At 42.8% G+C, this 22,195-nt stretch overlaps 1 protein-coding gene across 1 annotated transcript in view; it reads left to right on the top strand.

The window, feature by feature from the left end:
* CEP89 (centrosomal protein 89) overlaps window positions 1-22,195 on the top strand; it is a 73,210-nt gene that overhangs the window by 33,872 nt on the left and 17,143 nt on the right. The window contains exons 11-16 of the mRNA XM_025914782.2: window positions 12-95; window positions 2,495-2,598; window positions 6,385-6,500; window positions 8,537-8,717; window positions 21,199-21,366; window positions 21,965-22,106. Of these exons, the coding sequence (XP_025770567.2) occupies window positions 12-95; window positions 2,495-2,598; window positions 6,385-6,500; window positions 8,537-8,717; window positions 21,199-21,366; window positions 21,965-22,106 (795 nt within the window). The remainder of the gene's footprint in view (window positions 1-11; window positions 96-2,494; window positions 2,599-6,384; window positions 6,501-8,536; window positions 8,718-21,198; window positions 21,367-21,964; window positions 22,107-22,195) is intronic.

Genomic DNA, 22,195 nt, shown 5'->3' with positions numbered 1-22,195 from the left:
ATTGTGTTCAGTTGGATACAAAGTACCTGTCACCCTTGTTACTGGCATATGAAGACAGGATGAAAGAGAAGGATGAGCTCAATGCCACCCTTCAGGTAGGCTGGCCTCAGGACAAGGTTTATAAAAAATAAGAGCACTTCAAACTTTGAAGAAACATTTTGAAGATAGGTATGCCCAACATCTCCTGGGTACTCAGATGTTGGAAGGAGAAAGAAAAGGGAGGAAGGAGTGTAGTGGTGCAGGTGGGGGGGAGGGGAGGAAGGAAGAGAAAGAAAGAGGGAGGGAGGGATCAGTGGGGCCGGAGGGGTGCGCGGGGGTAAGTGAGCGGGGTGTGGAGGGATGGGATGGTGCCGCATCCATCGGAAGCCCGGATTCCCAGGCCAGCAGCCCCGGGCGGGCCGGGCTCTGGGTGTGCAGAGAAGACAGCAGCAGGGGCCGCTCCTTTCCTGGCGCTCTGCGGCTACACGCTCCACTGCGGAGGGACGTTGGGCAGACATGGGAAGGGTAGGCCAGAGATATTTTAGGCCAACTCAGATGCTTCTTAGCTCTCTGAAGAGCTGACCCCAGAGAAATCCAGTGGCGGTGGTGGTAGTGGTGAGGAAGCCAGGCGTTTGCTCATTTCTGCCTTGTTCAACTCGGTGTGGTGGGAAGGGCCTCCGACAGCAGACCCCGTTCTCATTACACAGGCGGCCAAGGCTACGTGGCTGTTATAGGTATAGGTCCCATCCTCTCTGTGTGTTCATTTAAGTGACCAAAGACATGTCTGGAATTGGAAGTATCCAGAGAGAAGAGTTTGGGTTTTCTGGACTCTCTGGCTGGGAGGGTCTGTTAAGTCACCCAGCCTTCCTTGTTATTCTGTCCCATGTACAATGGTCCACGTAATACGGTTTTGAACCTATTCTTCTAGACTTCCTGTTGGACACTTAATTTTGTAAGAGGTTGAATTAATTTTTTTTTTTTTTTTTTTTTTTTGAGAGAGAGAGAGAGAGCATGCACACACACTCATGAGCGGGGTGGGCAGAGAAAGAGGGAGAAAGAGAATCCCCAGCAGGCTCTGCCCTCCCAGAGCAGAGCCCTGCGTGGGGGCTCAATCTCACAAACCCTGAGATCTTGACCTGAACCGAAATGAAGAGAAGCTTAACCAACTGAGCCACTCAGTGCCCCAGGGGTGAATTAATCTTATACTAATTAACTATCAAGCCAAACAATTAACAAAATTAATTTGGTGCTCCTTCTAAAACAGGGGTATGGAAATAGTCTTTGTACATAGACATTTAGTAAATACTCTAGGCTTTGCAGGCCCTGTGGCCTCTGTCAGCAACTCTTCAGCTCTGCTGGGAAGGATGAAAACAGCTATAGACGAAGTACAAATGAATGAGTGTGGCTGTGTTCCAGTAAAACTTTATTTACAAAACAAGCACCTGGCTTGGGGGCTTTAGTTTGCCTGAGCCCTGTTCTATAAAAGAGCTGTCAGCCATTGGGGAGTGTGTTTGGGCAGAAAGGTAAAAAAGAAGCTACATGGCATGGTTAAGTTAAATGGGTATAAGCATAAATGCTAATAGCTGAGAGAAGAATACACACTGGCATCTGAGGTTGTCTCGTGCTGAAGGACGCACAAGACACTGAAGCTGACTGAGGGCTGGCTGAGAAAAGCAGCGACGGAGGAGGCCCAGCAAGAGTGCCAAGAACACAGGAGGCAAAAGCGGGCCCCACAGCAGTCCTTAGTTGGGCTAATGACGACGGATGGAGCTGTCCTCACTGATGGCTTCCTGTAGGAGAGGCTTTCTTGTGATCATAAAGGGCCAAAATTAGGAGAATCCAGGGGCACCTGGGTGGCTCAGTCGGTTGAGCATCCGACTTCAGCTCAGGTCATGATCTCACGGCTTGTGGGTTCGAGCCTCGCGTCGGGCTCTCTGCTGACAGCTCAGAACCTGCTTCGGATCCTCTGTCTCCCTCTCCCTCTACCCCTTCTCTACTTGCACGTGCGCTCTCTCTCTCTCTAAAAAAAATAAATAAACATTAAAAAAAAATTAGACTCCAACCCCTACCCTTTAATTCAGATGAAAAGTTCTTACTTTTATCTAAAAATTTCCAGTTTATCCTCCAAAGTCTTTAAACAAAAGAAAAATTACAGTGTTCTTAGGTCTCTGCTTTTTTTCTTTCTTTTTTATTTTTTATTTTTTTTGACCTGCCTTTATCTTTTCAACTTGTGGCACTCATAGGAAAATGTTATCAAATCAGGAACTGAGTGTTTAAAACCTGATGTTCTCTGTCCCTTGTACTCAGCATCGCGGTTGTGTCCTGCTTCCCACCAGACTGGGGAGCTCCCTGAGGGCAGGCACCTGGTGCTGCTACGAAGCTTAAGGCAGCTGTTGCTGAGACTTTGCTAGAAAGCTGCTGACCTTTGACGTGAGCCACAGCGACAGCACTAAGGCTGAGAAATAGCGCCATGTGTCTGTGTGTGTGTTACAGTGTATATACATTTGTATTTCAGGAGGAAATGAGGATGTTTAGGATGAGGGTCCAGGAAGTGGTGAAAGAAAACGAAGAATTGCATCAGGAGCTAAATAGAAGCAGTCCTGTTACCAGCAAGGAATGGCAAGTGTGTTTCTGGTATATTCTGCTAGCTCAAAAGAAAAGATGATAGGAATAAACTTTATTAAACCATCAGATACCTTTTCCTTTTTTTCACTAAAACATTTTCAGGGAGAGTTTCTAAGAAATTAATAAGGCACAGTGAAAATGTGATCTATTCCATACTTGAATTTTAAAGATTACGTTTAAAATTCTAAATAGGCTTTTAAGGGGCGCCTGGGTGGCTCGATCGGTTGAGGCCGGGCTCTTGATTTTCGTTCGGGTCATGATTTCACGGTTCCGTGAGATCAAGCCCTGAGTCGGGTTCTGTGCAGAGAGCACAGAGACTGCTTGGGGTTCTCTCCCTCTGTGTCTGCCACTCCCCTCCTCACGTGCGTGCACACGCTCTCTCGCTCTCTCAAAATAAACAAATAAACTTTAAAAACTAAAATAAAATTGAAATAGGTTTTTAAACCTGAAATCCATCTACTCTCTCTCCCTTTTTATGTTCCGATGTTATATTTCTCTAGGAGAGTTTTCCCATTCCAAACCTGTTGAGCCACATCCTTTTTGCCCTCGTGACTGTTCCAGAGCTTTAGCACAGAAAGCTCAGGATGGGGCTGCTTACCACTAGCTCCCGTCTGGCCTGCCCTTTCCGTGGCCTTCCATTCCCTGACAACTGAGCGTTGCCTCACTCCGTCCTGCTACAGATGCTGCTGCCTCTCCCCAGAATGCCCCTCCTGCCTCTTACTTCATCCGTTAGGGCCCTGCTCAAATGGCCCTGATCAAATGATGCTGGTCAGCGCCTCTCCCTGGAGGCAGAATTCCTCAGTTGCTCCCTTGTCTCAGTTTCTGACACGGCCCTAAACATACACCCTGTCCTGGTACATGCCATGCTGTGCCTACCTGTGTGTCTCCGTGTCGGGCTTACTGTGCTCGGTGAGCTCTCCGAGGGCAAGGCGATGTCCTGTTCATCAGCACAGTGGCAACAGAGGCCTAGCCAATGAATACATGAAAGTAGAGGTCTTAAAAAGTCTAAGGGCAATATCCAGGCAAGACTAAGAAAGCAAAAGCTATTCACGTTGATCTTTTTCTATGTTATACTTAGTAATTTCTAAATGTTTTAACATCACTGAAAAAAATTAAAGTACTTTCCGTATGTGATGTCCCGGAATTCGGAATAAGAGGCAACAGCATTGCTACCATCAGGTGGGTTCTCCCTGATGTGATGGTCACTGATGTGTCAGTCAGGTTTGGCCTGGGCAGCTACTGGATCTTGGTGCACTGTGGTTTCCACTGTTGAACTTGGATTTTCTTCTGTCAGGGCTCCTAATGTGCCTCCCCTCAACCCTCCTTGAATAGCACCCTAGAAAGCAGGTCAGTTAAGACCGCTTGCAAGAGCCCTCGAGAGAACTGGGATGTCAGGTTCTTCCTCTGACCTCATACATAAATGCAAGTCAAACCTGGTTACTTCTCCTTAAAATCAAATAAATAAACAGAAGAAAGACCCCACTTTCAAATCCACACGTGCACTTGGCCCTTGGCACCCTGCTCTGGTGTGGTGGTCTATGCCATGGTTGGGGAGATGTTAGGTCTGTGCGGTGCCTGTTGAGACCCCCCCCCCCCACCATCTGGCCTCTCCCTTATTCTGAACTCATTGCCCTCCACCCTGGGGAGGGGTCCTGTGGGCAGATCTCCTGGCACTCCTGGGCACCCCTGGCACTCGTGCCCCCCCCCCCCACCTCCCTGGCCGGGAGGATCCCTGTCCCTACACAGGTGCCCGGTACGGGACGTCCCCACCAGAGACTCGGGCACGCCAACTTCACGTGTCAGTAGAAACTGTCTCCTTATTTTCACGTAATTTCTCCATGAACTTCTGGGCCATAACTAAATTCTGCATTTCTTTTCCTGATGTCCTCTGACCAACTGGGATAGCTCATGTTTCACGGGCCTCAGTTTGCCTGTAAAATAGGAGGGGGTACTAAACTAAATCTGAGGTCTTAAATTTTTTTTTTTTTTTTTAAGAAATAGGAGAATCCTGGGGCGCCTGGGTGGCGCAGTCGGTTAAGCGTCCAACTTCAGCCAGGTCACGATCTCGCAGTCTGTGAGTTCGAGCCCCGCGTCGGGCTCTGGGCTGATGGCTCAGAGCCTGGAGCCTGTTTCTGATTCTGTGTCTCCCTCTCACTCTGCCCCTCCCCCATTCATGCTCTGTCTCTCTCTGTCCCCCAAAAAATAAATAAAAGTTGAAAAAAAAAATTAAAAAAAAAAAAAGAAATAGGAGAATCCCTAATATTGAAAAAAGAAAGAAAAGAAGGAATGGTGGAAGGGAAAGAAAGGAAGGAGGGAAGCAGGTAGGGAAAGAAAAGAGCGAAGGGAGGGAGGAAGAAAGAAGTCCCGAGCAAGTCCACAGTGGGGCTGGTCTGTCAGAGGCAGGACAGTTGTGGGGCCACAGCTGGGAGCTGGTGGGGAGGGGGGCTGGGACTCTGTCCCTCACAGACAGCAGGGCAGCTCCCTCCCATCATGGGTGCTGAGGAGCCAATGTGCAGCCACTACTGGAGTGAGATCATTGCTATAGCTTGACTCTTTTCATCTTTTTTCTCTCCTTCCTCTACTTCCCTTTTTGAGCTTAAAGTGAACACTTGAGATAATTTACTGGTTTACCATTTGCGTTGAATGGTAAACATTTAACCAGATTTCCGAGGCCCCCTTAGCTCATTCCGATTGGAATTTTCAATCATGAAGGTTGAGCTGGGCTGGGATTTACTTGGCACCCTCTGTAAGGGAAGGGTTTGCTCATGTGAGATTAAGGTTGGGGACTTTTAGTACTTAGTATGGTTTAAGAAACCAGCCAGAGGATTTTAACAAAGTCATCGTTTTGGGACAAATATGCTATTGATTACAAGTGAGTACTTCTCAATTAAAATGAGAACTTCTAGGGAGCCTGAGTGGCTCAGTCTGTTAAACGTCCTACTCTTGATTTCTGCTCAGGTCATGATCCCAGCATTGTGACATCGAGCCCCATGTTGGGCTCTATGCTGAGAGTGGATTCTGCTTGGGATTCTTTCTCTCTCTCCCTCTGCCCCTCTCCCCTGCTTGTGGGCTCTCTCTCGCTCTCTCTCTCTGTCTCAAATTAAAAAAACAAAAACAAAAAAAAAATGGAAACTTCCTAAATTCTTCCTCGGTTCTAATTACCTACTGGTTTCAAAATAATCCAGTGGGTTTTGGGATTGGAGGTTTATATAGATGAAACAAGATTGACCATTTGATAATTGTTCATAGTGGGTGTTGTGTACATGAGGGTTTATTATCTGTTTCTTTTCTACTTCTGTATATGTTTGAAATGTTACATTTTAAAAAGTTACTGAAGCAGTTCATAATCGAGACTTTATTACTGTCCTTTCCCAGTTTAATGTGAGTGGGAGGATTAACTGTGTTTGAAAGATGTTTAGTATTGAAACTTGTCCAGATAGTCATTACCTACAACACATTAGTGGCTTTCTTTTTTTTTTTTTTTAATTTTTTTTTTTTTATGTTTTTATTTATTTTTTGAGAGAGAGAGAGTGTGATCCGGGGAGGGGCCAAGAAGGAGACAAAAAATCTGAAGCAGTCTCCAGGCTCTGAACTGTCAGCACAGAGCCCAACGTGGGGCTCAAACTCATGAACCACGAGATCATGACCTGAGCCAAAGTCGAATGCTTAACTGACTGAGCCACCCAGATACCCCTTACTTGCTTTCTTTTAGACTCTGGAGTGTCTCTGTAAGCATTCAGTACCTGAATAGCAGTATTTAATTTTGTAAATCAATTGTAGGCATCAGCTTCAGACTCACGCAGAACTGGTTTTAGAGGAAAACAAGTTGTTGATAGAGCAGTTGGAGATTCAGCAAAGAAAAGTCAAGGACATCCATCAGGAGCGTCTCCAGGAAGGTGAGCCATCTTTCCATCAAGTAATGATGATGCTGTGATATCACCGTTGTCTCATACTTGCACCGCCCCCCCTTCTGGTAGAGATCCCCTTCAAATTAAAAATGGGGGAAATCATGTTTTCTAGAATGTGTTGTTCTTTACTGAAATGCAGCTGTTTATGTTACAACATATCCAACCATTACCGCAGTGATTGCTTTCTCTTAGGCTCCGCAGTGTCCTTCCAGTTATTCTGTAAATCTTGTAAAGCAAATGTACATGACCCATTTAGAATCTGCAGAACTGGGTTTGGGGGTGCTAATGCCATTTGTAAGAGGGGACAATCATGGGAGGTGAATATTTGAAACAATGCAAGGGTCTGTTCCTGAATATTTGTGACATGAGTAATAAGAACTCACTCACTCTCTGAATAGTTTCTGTGTGACCTTGCCCTTCGTCAGAGCTGTGGGCGCTGTGATAGACTGTATTTCCCTTCGATACCTTCTGTGAGCACCCCCTCTCTCCATGTGTCCCTCCCTGCTCCTAGGAGCCCCAGAGCATATGGCCTTGGACTTTGAAGTGGACCAGATTGAGTCATTTCTTCTACTTTGGTTAAACCCCAAATTTATGAGCACAAAAGGTAGTGGCGTTTTTCCCCCTGTGCTTTACTGATTTTTCTTTTCCAGGGAAGAATAACACAGGACAAGAGGGCAAAATACAAGCTGTCTTGTGTAGCCAATGTAACCCCTCCCTTCTGTTTTCCCTAATGTTCCTGATTATTTTTTTTTAATTTTTTTAAGTTTATTTATTTATTTATTTATTTATTTAGAGAGTGGGGGGGGAGGGGCAGAGAGAGAGGGAGAGAGAATCCCAAGCAGGCTCCACACTGCCAGTGTAGAGCCCAATGTGGGGCTCGAACTCACAAACTGAGATCATACCCAAACTGAAATCAAGAGCTGGATGCTTAACCGACTGAAAATGCTGCTGATTATTTAATGACTGCCCTTTCCACCCTGGGCACTAAGGCCCCCACTGCTTCGGACGCTGCTGGGTTGGCACACCATTTGTTTCCACGAGCCGGGTCATGTTTAAAAGTGACAGTGTCTGTCAGCACGTCCGATAGGCATTTCTTCCACAGGACTTCCCCTTCAACTCCACGTGGCACGGACATATGTGCCTTTCCTCTGGCATGATTTGGGGTGGAGGAAAGAGAAAGTCGTTGAGCCTCCTGTCTTTGTTTTCAAGACCAGAGATGGCAGGGAAAATTAATTTTGTATGCCCTGAGCTTAATTTCTTTAAATGTAGTGGATCTGAGCAGGTGTGGTGATTATTCTGGTCACAGAGAATAGGGTCAACCTTTAGGCCTGTCTGGTTTAGTCAGCTGCCTATCTTATCTTTCCATTTCCCAGAGGGAGCTATTCATTTTGACCAACTAACTTTTCACAGAGTACAAGGATTTAAAGTTTTATGCTCTAAGACTTCTAAGTGCCGGTTCCAACAGCTGTCTGGGAAGTATCTTACCATTATGTACTACGGTGGTGCTCAGGCTGAAAATATTTACGATTTCCTTTAGATACAGGACAGAAAACATAACTTAATGAGGAAAGGGAAGAAAAGCAATACATTCAGTCTGTACTTGGGCCATATTTGATGTCTCTACTTGAAAATCTTGCACTTTCAGGGACAATATCGATGTGTGTCTGTGCTTGCGTATCTGTGTGTGACTTAAGGCTTCAGTCTTTGGAAAGTCAGTTCCTTGAAGGCTAAAATCATGTTTTGTTTAACATCATATGTTATCAACTATGATATCAACAAATTGAACGTGCTAAAAAATAATAATAAATAAATTGAGCCCCAGTAGGGAAATGTATGTTTAGGGAACATTTAATATAGGGACAGTAATTTCTAAGTACAAGGCCTTTGGTATTAATTTCTAAATCCCCAAAAGATTTTTTCAAGATCATTTTTTATGATCTGGCTCTCCTTGGTATTACCTAGTAATCAAGAATCCTGTTTTCCTAAGTCTTCTGTACCAAGTCTTTATCCATCTCATTTTTCAGTTTCTAAGCTGACAAAACAACTCATGCTTCTGGAGACTAAAACCCAGAGCCAGGAAAAGGAGCTAACTCAAAACAAGGAGCAAATGGAAATTTTGCGTACCGAATGCCAGGAACTAAAAACACGCTTGGATGGCAAAATCGCAATGAACGTCCATGCTTCGATTGTAAACGAATTAAAAAGGTAAGGACACAGGGTCTTTTCATTTTCACAAGTGTGAGCGTGTCACCGTGCGTGTGGTTTTAGGCGGAGAGGAGAGGGGTCACACTGTCTTCTTCTGAGTCTATTAGCTGCACCAACACAGGTGTCCGGGACTGAGAATGGTAAATCTTTCATTATTAAAGTACGCTATGCCTGTCCTTGAGGGCTGCCATCTGCAGAGTGTGAGTGTGTGTGTGTGTGTGTACGCGCGTGTGCGCATGTCCGTGATTTCTTTTCCCCCTACTGTTCCAGCCTTTATTGGTTCTGGACCCAAAGGTAATTTAAAGTAGTAGAACAGAAAACCTGGATATCCAGTAATAGGGAACTGGTTCAATTAAAGGATAGAAGCATAAAATGCTATTTATTTGTTTGTTTGTTTTGAGAGGGAGAGAAAGAGCACGAGCAAGGGAGGGGCAGAGAGGGAGAGAGAGAATCCCAAGCAGGCTCTGCACTGCCAGTGCAGAGCCCGACGTGGGGCTCAAACTCATGAATCACGAGGTCATGACCTGAGCCAAAACCAAGAGACGCTCAACCGACTGAGCCACCCAAGCACTTCAAGGGAAAAAAATATATTTTTAGATGAAGAGATTAGATTATAAAACAGTATGTATAGAATGATCACAATTTTATTTAAAAGGAAAATTTTATTTAAAAAGAAAGAAAGCACATGTATGTATGTGTATTAAGGTGACCAACTATCCCGGTTTACCTGGGACTGAGAGGTTTTCCCAGAATGTGAGAATTACAGTGCTAAAACTGGAAAAGTCTGAGGCAAACTTGAATGAGTTGACTGTTCTAATATGTGGGTCTTTATATGTATTTCTTACGTGTATAAATACATACACACACATATTTGTATATGGTCACACTCACATATGCCATAAGTACATAGAAAAAAAGACTGGAAGAATGGAAAAATATTAACAGAAATTCTCTTTGGCAGGTGAAATGGGTGTATTAGTAGCTGAGGTTTTCCAGAAAAACGATGGATATATGTAGGATGTGTATATAGATATTTCTAGAGAGAGGTTTATTTTAAGGAACTGGCTCACACGATTATAGAGGCTGGCAAATCCAGAATCCACAGGGCAGCCAGCTAGCTGGAAACTCAGGCAGGATTTCTGTGGTACACTCTTGAGGCAGAATTCCTTCTGTAGGAACTCTCAGTTTGGGCTCATAAAGCCTTCAACTGATTGGATGGGACCCACCCACTTATCAAGGGTAATCTGTTTTACGTCAAGTCAGTTGCCGATAGATGTTTATCACATCTGCAGAATTCCTCCACAGCAGCATCCATCTAACGTGTGACCAAACAACCGGGCACCATAGCCTAGCCAAGTTGACACATAAAATTAACCATCAAAACGGGTAATTTAAATTTTCTTTGTGTTTTGTTTTAAAATATTTTACCTGTGTTCTATTATGAATATACATTATTTTCATAATGAAGGAAATAATTTTTTAAATGGTTAGGCATTCAGCTAAGACGGTTGACGTGGGGGAATAAATGAGTTAGGGCATGTAAAGTGCTTAGTTTGGTGCGTCAGTAAATGCTGGAACCCAGTGTTTTCTCTGTACTATTACATGTTGTCTGGGCCATACCTGTACTTTACTTTTCTATTCCAGTAGAGGAAGGAAAGTTTTTTGAGATTATGTTCCTCTTTGTGATTTTATTTCCCTCAAACACCCACTCCTGTGGCTGATGTTTTTTTGTGGATGTGTCATAGGCACATATTCTAGATGTGAGTATAGAAGATATGAAAACCTTCAGAAGGAAGCCACTAATGGCAAAGGCAATGGAAGACAAGGCAAACATGTTGAAAAGGCAAATATGTCACCACATCTCTTGTAAGTGGAAATCAGGAGAGGAGCATTGTGGTAGAGAGTAAACTAGTCCCTAGTAGAAGGTGACAGAAGGCCTTTGTGCCAGCCTTTTTCCAGGAGGCTTTGTGCTCAGAGTTGACTGGTGGGGTAGAGGGTGGAGCAGTGAGGGTGAACACAGAGAGTGTTGACTCCGATGGTTCCCTATTGGAGGGCACAGTGTTTGATTGGAGAGAGCATTTGTAACATGGGAAGAGGGGCATGGCTTCATCAGGGATGGAATGTGTGAATTCGGGGAAGTCCGTAGAGGCTGTACCAAGATTTGGTAGAAAAACAGACAAAGTAAGGTGAATACTGAAGACATGAGGTAAGCCAAGGACACCTTGGAGTTGGGCTGAAGGGAGCCAAAGTGCGCCCACCCTCTGGTTGCCTCAGGTAGGGGGCTCCCTTCCCACACTGATCCGGTAGTAAGAGATCCGCCACATGTACCAGAGCAGTTAGTTACTAGTCATCAGCAAAGCAGCTGTTGACCCAGCTCCTACAATGAGGGGAGTCTCAGGAGGAATTTGGGAAAGGGCTGTGTCTCGGGCAAAGATGAGGTCCCGAGAAAAATGTGTTTATAGAACAAAAGGATTAAACTGAATGCTCGGTGAGTGTCCAGGGACGGTGCCTATGTGTCATTTGTCCTCTCCTGGTTCAGGGAAGTGCGGATCATAAATATGGAGTGGCTTCTCCATTTTGTCTTGTTTGTTCTATCTGTTGGCAGCTTGCCTGGGAGGAACTGTGGCCCAAGAGAGGGCAGGAGGTTATTCTCATGGGGAGCTGTCCAGCTGACTTAGAGCTGTGCGGTGGCCACGCCTGGAGGCTTACATTGTTCTTGGCTTTTATCATCACTTACAACTGTTGAGTCTACCCATGATGTGAACCAGGGTGTCACCCCACCTCTAAAGAAAGTTAGCAAACTTGTTTAGAGAGAGCTAAAGGTTTGGGGTGACTAGTGGTGTCTACACAAGGAAAGCCTTCCTTATTCTGGCTTTTGGGGCAGGGGGGTTCTAGCCTAAAGGGTAGCTGACTAGTCACAGAATTCGTCTGTGTAGGCAGAGTCCTGCTCAGCAGTCAGTGATATGCCTGCTCAGGGAGATGCCAGGGCAGAAAAGCCATCTCCTTATATAATACCTACCAAAAACCCAGTTCTTCATCCTAAAATAAGAACAGACTCCTAGATGTGAACAAATGACAAGCATCATTGGATATAAAGGAGGTAAAAATACAGTGAAAGAGGGAGACCTACGTAAGCAGAGAAACTCACTTCAAAGGAAAGTCAGATGGGGCGCCTGGGTGGCTCAGGCAGGTGAGCATCTGACTCGTGATCTCAGCTCAGGTCTTAATCTCAGGGTTGTGAGTTTAAGTCCCACACTTGGGTCCATGCTAAGCGTGAGGCCTACTTAAAAAAACAAATAAAAGGAAACAGATAATATAGAGAATGCAGGAGATATAAAACAATAAAATGCCATAAAAGAAGTGCAATTATTAAGAGCAAGATTAGAAATGATTACCAGAGGGGCGTCTGGGTGGCTCAGTTGGTTAAGCGTCCAACTTCAGCTCAGGTCATGATCTCACAGTTTGTGAGTTCGAGTCCCGCATCGGACTCTGTGCTGACAGCTCAGAGCCTGGGGCCTACTTCAGATTCTGTGTCTCCCTCTCTCTGCCCCTCCTCTGCTCATGCTCTGACTCTCTCTGTCTTTCAATAATAAATAAATGTTAAAAAAATTTTTTTTTTAAATAAATGATTACCAGAATCTAAAGAAAATTAAAAAGGCCAAAAGACAAATTGGTCAATTCTGCCAGAGCATAAGGAGACAGACAATTGGGAATGGAGAGGAAGGTAATAGATGGAGGACCCATCCAGGAAGTCCAACCTTAGATCGTCAGGAACCTCAGAAAGAAAGATTGAAGAAAATGGGCAGACCGACATTAATAGTTGAAGGGCATAGTTGAAGTCTCTGAAGACTAACACTAGGACCCGCAGAGTACCCGGTACGATGAATGAAAAAGACCCACACCCAGATATACCTGAAGGAAATATCAGTGGATCCAGAAGGACAAGACAGTCCCAGCACCCACAAATGAATAGCGAGCTGGGACTCCAAAGGGTTTCATCCTCAGGGTAAGGTGAACCGGAAACAAACCAGCCCTCAGTCCTCTCTGGAGGAAGGTTCCTTACTCCTAAAAATTTTCCAAGGATAGTGTCCAGGACACAAAGACAGACAGACAGACAGACAGTGACTGGGAACTAATAGAAGTAGCACATAATAATAAAGAGTCCAGATATAGAATTATCAGACAAAGACTATAAAGCAACTGGTGGCTGTTAGGCTTAAAGAAATAAAAGCCTCCAAAATATCTTCTGAGAACTAAAAAGCATCACAATACTGGGTTTGAAAAAGAAACAGAATTTTTAGAACTGGAAAATACAATAACCTAAATTAAGAATTCACTGGATGGGCTTAACTCTGGATGAGACCTATCAGGATGGTGAATTAGTGAACTGAAAAATAGATCAGAAGCAGGTAACCATAGGATGGCATGGAGTGCTCCAAGGTTGTGGTATCAGTAGATCACAGACAGGAAGCGACATAGGGATATATTTGATCCAGAGAGTTAGACTTATGACTAGACTAGGGCGTCTTCCACAACTGAAGACAATATGACAACACGTGGATTATACTTGCCCAAGGAGCGCAAGCACAGTCGGGTAAATGAAGAGCTGTCTTAGCGAAAGAGCAGAGGACAGGTTTTCTTCAGAGCAGTTCAGCCACAGCAGGGTGTTTAACAGGTAACAGGGGACATGTCAATTGGGAAACAAACAGAACCCCTAAGGAGCTAGAGTTTTATCACTGGAGAAAATGCCTTTCAGGAATGAAGCCAAAATAAGGATATTTTCAAATCCAAACTGAGTGTTGCCACCAGGAAGCCTACATTAAAGGCAATTCTAAAAAAGAGTATGCATCAGGAGGAGGAAAATAATTCGGACGTGGATGTATCAGAAACAAGGTAGAAATAAGAGTAAAAAAAGACATAGTGAATATGTTAGTAAATGTAAGTGAACATCAATTCCATAGAACAATATCTTTTGGGATTTAAAAATACATAGAATTCTGGGTCGCCTGGGTGGCTCATTTGGCTAAGTGTCTGACTTTGGTTCAGGTCATATCTCGTAGTTCATGGGTTCGAGCCCCGCGTCAGGCTCTGTGCTGATGGCTCAGAACCTGGAGCCTGCTTTGGATTCTGTGTCTCCCTCTTTCTCTGTCTCTCCCCCATTTGTGTTCTGTCTCTCTCTCTCCCAAAAATAAACCTAAAAAAAATTTTTTTTTAATTTTAAATACATAGAATTCATATGCACAACAATAACAGCATATAATCAGGAAGGGAGTCAATGGAGTTTGTCTTCTAAAGTCTTTATGTCATTCTGGAGAGGGGAAAGGTGTTGATTCATTCTATAGTGTGAAAATATGCATGATGAAATTTGTGCAAACAGAATGTGTATAACTTCTAAACTAGTATGGGTAAAGAATGATTTTTTTTTTTATCAGTCCAAATGAAGGCAAGAAAAAATAGGACAAGTGATAAAATAGAAAACACAAAATAAAAAGTTAGATTTAAAGGCAAATGTATCAGGACTGAGTAAGTACACACTAAATAGACTAAATATTAAATTAACATTTGTTAAGTAGAGCCCCGGGAGGTTGGATGGTGAGCCATAGTGAGACCACAAAGAAAAGTGAAATAGAGAAGTTTATAACTCACAGGTACCTAGAGGGGCCACACGGGGGGTCAAGACAAGGTGCCTGGGTACATGAGTGTCTGTGAGTGACATGCTAGGGTTCTTGGATGGAGACCAGATTGGTCAATTCAAACTAAAAAGAGCAGGGTTTTGGTAAGCTTCGGGCCGTCTTACCTATGAGGCAGTGAGGGGAAGGCCCTAGGAGGTGGAGAGAATGCTTATCACGTGGAGGAATACCACCAGGAATTTACATTTACCCATGACTCTGCAGGATGTGACCAAAGTCCTGTGCATGGGGGAGGCTAGCATCCACTCAAGGCCTCACACAGGCCGTACACAATGGGTTGCGAGGCAGAAATACTATGGAGTGGTGTAGCTAAATTCTCAGTGGCAACCCTGTGTTGCCATTAAGCTATACATCTCAGTCAGAAAGGTGCAGAAAGGTCAAAAATGAAAGGGCAGAAAAACCCATACTACTCAAATATAAACCAAAAGAGAAATCATTAGAAATAATAAGAGATTTTAGCAAAGTTGATAGAAACAACATCAGTTTATAACAATGAATTGTATTTCATTGGAGGAACAAATATCTAAAAAGTAGAGTACTTCTGTTGGGAAAATGATAAAACTATACTGATAATTTGGTGGGTAAAAAACTTACAAGTTGATAGGTTTTTGATTTGGAGAATTTTGTTCCCCATTCAGTGTGAAGATGCTCTCCATAGCCTTCCGGCTTGCATTGTGCCTGATGAAAATCTGCTGTTGTTATCATCTTTGTTCCTCTGAACATGATATGTCTTTTTTTCTCAGGCTTCTTTTAATAATTTTTCTTTGTTACTGGTTTTCAGCAATTTAATTAGGATGTCCCTTAGTGTAATTTCTTTATGTTTATTCTGCTTGAGGTTGACTGAGCTTGCAAATAATTTAGCTGTTGTTTCTTCAATATTCTTTTCTATTCTTCTTTCTCTCACCTCTCCTGGGACCACTTGATATTGTCCCATGGGTCTCTGATGGCTCTGTTCATTTATTCCCTCAGTCTTCTTTCTCTCTGCTTCAGTTGGATAGTTTCTATTGCTGTCTTCCAGTTCTCTAATCTTTTTTTCTGCAGTGTCTAATCTGTATTTTTATAACCATACAGTGTATGGTTTCCCTCATATATTGCATTTTTCCATCTCTAGAAGGTCCATTTGAGTCATTTATATTTTCCATTTCTCTTCTCATCTCTCCTCATCCATTTCTCTACTGTCTTGAGCCTATTTATAATAGCTGTTTAAGAATCTCTGTTGGTCAATGCCATCATCTCTCTCACTTCTGGAACTGTTCTATTAATTTTTTTTCCCTCTGATCACAGACCATATTTTATTACTTATTATTCCCATGCTTGATTGGATGCTGGATATTGTAGATTTTGTGTTGTTGGATGCTAGATGTAGTGCATTGCTTTTAAATAGCATTAGATTTTGTTCTGGTGCACACTTACGTTACTTGACCTTAGTTGGGTTCTTTCAAAGTTTGGTTTTCTTGGGGTAGGCCCAAGGCACCTTTTAGTCTAGGGCTACCTTAGCTTCATTACAAAGGCAGTGATACCCTTCTGAGGGTTATCTCCAGTGCCCCTTCTATTATAAGGTCTTTCCACTCTGGTTACTGGGCGTGTGTACTACTCCTAGTTCTTGGTGAATGTCAAGAATGGTTCTGCCTCCTCATTTCTAATGGTTCTTTCTCAGCCTCAGGTAGTTTGCTCTCACGCGTGTGCAGATCAGTAGTCCTCAGCCAGAGATTTGTAGTGACTACCCACCCCCCTAAAGATCTCCGGAGCCCTTTCTCTGCCTGCCCCACAGTCTTTAGCTACGTTGGCCTCTTTGATCTCTGACTCCTCAACCTGGCAGGTCCACTAGGTTCTATTTGGAGTTTTCCTGTCCTGTCCTGCAGCCTGCCAGTAAGCAATTGTAGTACTCACTTTGTTATTTCCTTCCTCAGGGATCACAGCCCTGCATTGTGTATCGTCTAAAGGCAGAAAACTTGTTTCTTACGTTTTGCCTCGTTTTCCAGCTGAAGGGGTAAATCTATCTCTACAACTCTGTCTTGGCTGGAAGCAGAAGTCTTTGCATTTTCAACATTCTTCTTTAACCATTTATCATTAACCCAGTTGAATGTGTCCAATAAAATAATAGTTGTTAGTTTTCAGTGAAAGAAATGAGTTCTGGATCTTGTATGTTTTTGAGTTACAGTTGACAAGCTAACCTTAAAATGTCTACATGTCTACAATGTCGTCTACATTGTCATGTATTCCTGCTGCACATAACAAGCACGCGGCTACTGCCACATGCCACTCTCTCTGCACATTTGACGGCACCCAAACTGCTGTTCAACAAATCAGGTTCACTCACATCACACTACACAGATGTCACAGCAGCGTTAGATTGCTGTAAAAGTTTCGAAGCCGTTCTCTTAGTTTCTGTATTGATCTTGTGGACAAGTAACAAATAGCTGGAGACCGACACCCATCTGAGGGTCACACTTGGAGTAGCATTCCTGCAGAGAATCCCACAAGTCTGTATTACAGAATACAGGCCAAATGACTATCGGCAAGAAAATGGGTACATAGAATTTGGTATAATGATACAGTTAAGTGTTCTACAGCCACACAAAACAGATGCGTGAGTCTTGGAGACATAAGACACTAAAATACATACAGCCCTTTGTGCACCTATCGTGCATCTTGATTCTCTTCATGTGTGGTTCCAACACTGGCACACCAGACTGAGTCGTAGCAACGCGTGGATAGGTGGTAACACTATAAAGGTACTCAAGGCAGCTCTATGATTGGGGCAGGACACGTGGGAATATCTGGGGTACTTGAAACGTTCTGTGTTTTTTATCTTACTATTGAATTATAGTTGACGTACAATGTTAATATCAGTTTCAGGTGTACAGCATAGTGATTGTACAACTCTATACATTAGGCAGTGTTCACCACCATAACACAGTTACCACCTGTCACCATACATTAATACAGTATTATTGACTATATTCCCTACGCTGTACTTTTCATGTCCATGATTTTTATTTTATTTCATTTATTTTACACCTGGAAGTGTAAACCTCTTAACACTTTAAATAGTGTAAAATACTTAAACCTATTTTGCCCATCCCCCTACCGTCTCCCTTCTGGCAACCACCATTTTGTTCTGTTTGTTCATTTTGTCCCTTAGATCACACATATAAGTGAAATCATATGGTATTTGTCTTTCTCTGTCAGACTTATTTCATTTAACTTAATATGCTCTAGGTCCATCCATGTCATAAAATGGCAAGATCTCATTCGTTTTTATGGCTGAGGAATATTCCATTGTATATCTATCTATACCACATCTTCTATATCCATTCACCTACTGATGGACATTTCGATTGCTTCCATATCTTGACTATTGTATATGCTGCAGTAAACATAGCAGTATGTATATCTTTTTTTTTTTAAGTTTGTTTATTTATTTTGAGAGAGAGCACGCATGAGGCAGAGAGGGAGAGAATCTCAAGCAGACTCTACACTGTCAGCCCCAGAGCCCAACACAGGGCTTGAACTCACGAACCGTGAGATCATGACCTGAGCTGAAATCAAAGGTAGAGCTTAACTGACTGAGCCACCCAGGCACCTCAGAGGTATGTATATCTTTTTCAATTGGTGTTTTGTTTTCTTTGAGTAAATACCCAGAGGTGAAATTACTGGATCATTATGGTATTTCTATTTGTAATTTTTTGAGGACTCTCCATGCTGTTTTCCACAGGGGTTGTCCCAGTTTACCTTCCTACCAACAGTACACAAGGGTTCCCTTTTCTCCCCCAACACTTGTTAATTTCTTGTCTTTTCAATACTAGCTATTCTGACTGGTGTGAGGTGATATCTCATCATGGTTTTGATTTGCATTTCCCTAATGATTAGTCATGTTAAGCATCTTTTCTTGTGCCTGTTGGCCATCTGTAGGTCTTTGGAAAAAATGTCTATTCAGGCCCTCTACGCATTTTCTAATCAGATGGTTTTTTGGTGTGGAGTTGTAGAAGTTCTTTATATATCTTGGATGTTAATCCCTTATCAGATATATTATTTGCAGGTATCTTCTCCCATTCAGTTTCCTTTGCTGTGCAGAAGCTTTTCATTTTGGTGTAGTCCCAATAGTTTATTTTTGCTTTTGTTTCCCTCTTCTGAAACAGATCCATAAATGTGTTGCCAAGGCCAGTATCGAAGAGATTACTGTCTATGCTCTCTTTTAGGAGTTCTGTGGTTTCAGGTCTCACATTTAGGTCTTTAGTTCATTTTGAGTTTATTTTTGTGGATGGTGTAATAAAGTGATCCGGTTTCATTCTCTTGCATGTTGCTGTCCAGTTCTCCCAGCACCATTTATTGAAGAGACTGTCTTTTCCCCTTTGTATATTCTCGCCTCCTTTGTCATAGGTTAATTGACCATATAAGCATGTACAGTTTGTAGTATATCTTGAAATCTGGGATTATGATACCTCCAGCTTTGTCCTTTCTCAAGATTGCTTTGCCTATTCAGGGTCTTTTGTGTTTCCATACAGATTTTAGGATTATTTGTTTCAGTTCTGTGAAAAATGCTAGTGGTATTTTGCTAGGGATTGCATTAAGTCTGTGGATTGCTTTGGGCAGTATGGACATCTTAGGAGTATTCTTCCAGTCCATGAGCATAGAATGTTTTCCCATTTTTTTGTGTCGTCTTCAGTTTCTTTCATCAGTGTCTTATAGTTTTCAGAGTACAGAGTTGCATTCCTTGATTAAATTTATTCTTAGGTATTTTATTCTTGTGGTGCAATTATAAATGGGATTTCTTTTTAATGTCCTGTTTCTTCACCTATATGGTAATTATATGATGGTTCATTATAATTATTTGTTAAAGTATGCATTTATCTTTTTTTTAAACTTTTTAAAAAAAAATTTTTTTTTAACGTTTATTTTTGAGACAGAAACAGAGCATGAGCAGGGGAGGGGCAGAGAGAGAGGGAGACATAGAATCTGAAACAGGCTCCAGGCTCTGAGCTGTCAGCACAGAGCCCAACGCGGGGCTCGAACTCACGGACCGTGAGATCATGACCTGAGCCGAAGTCGGACGCTTAACTGACCAAGCCACCCAGGCGCCCCTGCACTTATCTTTTATATGTTTTTCTATAAGTATATTTTACAATTTAAAAAACTTTAAATCATAGCATTTCACCAGAAGAAGTAAAATCAGAAATGATCAGTACAAGTTTCCTCTGGGATGCCCAGGGGGTGGAAAAGGAAACATTTGTTTTATTAAAAAACATTTTTTTTAGGGGCACCTGGGTGGCTCAGTCGGTTAAGCGTCCGACCTCGGCTCAGGTCATGATCTCACGGTTCGTGGGTTCAAGCCCCACATCAGGCTCTGTGCTGTCAGCTCAGAGCCTGGAGCCTGCTTCAGATTCAATGTCTCTCTCTCTCTCTGCCCCTCCTCTGCTTGCTGTCTGTCTCTCAAAAATAAATAATAAACATTAAAAAAATATTTTTAATTTTTTTTTTTTTAAATCAACTATTTCAGGGCACTTGGCTGGCTCAGTCAGTGGAGCTTGTGACTCTTGATCTCAGGGTTGTAAGTTCAAGCGCCATGTTGGGTGTAGAGATTACTTAAAAATAAAAATCTTCAATAAAAAAATAAAGTATTTCTCCCACTATTAACTGTTTTTGGTTTTTTTTTTTTTACAAATTATTTCTACCTTTTTTATTTGTTTTGTTTTAAATTAAAAAAATTTTTTTTTCAACATTTATTTATTTTTGGGACAGAGAGAGACAGAGCATGAACGGGGGAGGGGCAGAGAGAGAGGGAGACACAGAATCGGAAACAGGCTCCAGGCTCCGAGCCATCAGCCCAGAGCCCGATGCAGGGCTCGAACTCTCGGACCGCGAGATCGCGACCTGGCTGAAGTCGGATGCTTAACCGACTGTGCCACCCAGGCGCCCCTGTTTTGTTTTAAATTTAAATTTGCCAGCCTGCAAGGCTGGGAGTAAGGCCCACCTGGTACCCAGAGAGACCTACCCCATCCCAGAATTGGGCAGCCTCTGTGTGTGGCTCTACCTGTTCAGGGCTGGTCATGGCATGAAAACTGACCAAGAGAACCATTGAAGAAATAACTCTTTTCTCAAGCATCATTTTGCCAGAATTTTATATTGAAATCGTATGCCCTCTTTAGTCTTTTATTTCTCTTATCATTAAACCATTGAATTTAGTATGACATAAAATTTGTTTTAGCATTAGGATTTGGGAAGGCAATTATAACTATGTAAAAAATTAAACTATCTTAATTTTTCTTCTGGAAGGAATATAGGGTATAAATAAGTGTATCTATACAGGGGCACCTGAGTGGCTCAGTTGGTTAAACATCCGACTCTAGATTTTGCCTCAGGTCATGCTCACACAGTTCGTGAGTTCGAGTCCCACGTGGGGCTGTCAGTGCAGAGCCTGTTTAGGATTCTCACTCTCTGCTCTCTGCCCCCCACCCTCTGTCTCAAAATAAATAAATAAACTTTAAAAGAAAAGTATATCCATGTAGAGGCATATGCAACAGTTACGGGCAGGGGTTAGATCATTACCATCAAAGAAGTGTGTGCCCAGCCATGCCCAGCCTCTAGAAGCTCCATCCCAGGCCCTCCGGGAGGGGACAAACAGTATTTCCAGGGTGGAGGGTGGGGGGTGGGGGGTTGGGGGGGGTGCCTCCCAAGGAGCCCCATGGGCCCCGGGGGCTGGGCTGGGCTGCCCACCACTTGCCTGGCAGTGGCCGCCTCAAGTTAACTTCAGAGTGCAGATACAAGCCTGTGATGTTTTTGTCTGCCAGCCAGTTGCAGAAGGAAGAGGAGAAAGGAGGTGCTGAGCTAGAAGAACTGATGGAAAAGCTGGCCGTCCTGCAAATGCAGAAAAAGAGCCTGCTGTTAGAGAAGAACCGCCTGACAGCTGAAAACAAAGCACTGGGAGCTGAACTTGAAAGGGCACAGAAAATAAATAGGTTTTTATCTATCTTTTCTTCAGCCGGGTTTTTTATTTTTATTTTTTTTTTTGTATTTAAAAAGAGACAAATATTCCGTTTTATTTTCTTTGTCTAATACTGGCTAGGAAATGGAAAAGGATCATTGAGATTATTGGATATCAAAACAAAAGCCCAGTAAAGGCTTTGCTGTTGACCAGCATTAGCCAACATTTCTCAAGTCTATGGTTCAATTATAGTTGATAGTCATAATGATGACCCTAAGACTGAAAGTCCTGGAAGTTATTTCCTATGCATTTTGGGGTAACTGGATTCCTTTTTCAAAAGCATCTTTTAGAACATGGGCCAAAAAATTAAGAGAATAATACATAAGTAACCTATTAATTGTGTGAAGCATTTTTTGATTCTTGCTGACTTGGCCGGCAATCAGTAATTATGCTTCATTCAAAATTAAACTCGGTTACCTATTCTCACCCTGAAACTCAAAGGAAGATTTGGGTTGCCGAAGAATACATTTAAATGCTAATATACTTGCTGTGTTTACAATTCAGATAGTCTCTATGCCCTAGCCATGCAGGCTAATGAATTTTTTATTCCACCATTTGGGGGGACTCTCTAGGAGGTCTCAAAAGAAAATTGACGTCCTCAAAAAGCAGGTGGAAAAAGCCATGGAGAACGAAATGTCTGCTCACCAGTACCTGGCAAATCTTGTTGGCCTGGCAGAGAATATGACCCAGGAACGCGACAGTCTTATGTATTTGGTAAGCTCCCCCAGTTAACTTCGAGTCCACTGCAAGTTAATACGCAAACATAGTTTTAAGTGTGTTGTCTTTATAAAATTACCCGTAAA

The sequence above is a fragment of the Puma concolor genome, chromosome E2 (assembly GCF_028749965.1).
Source record: "Puma concolor isolate L17-30 chromosome E2, mPumCon1.1.hap2, whole genome shotgun sequence".
NCBI classification, from domain to species: domain Eukaryota; kingdom Metazoa; phylum Chordata; class Mammalia; order Carnivora; family Felidae; genus Puma; species Puma concolor.
The sequence above is the reverse complement of the archived record's forward strand: the minus strand, read 5'-3'. Positions and strand labels throughout refer to the sequence as shown.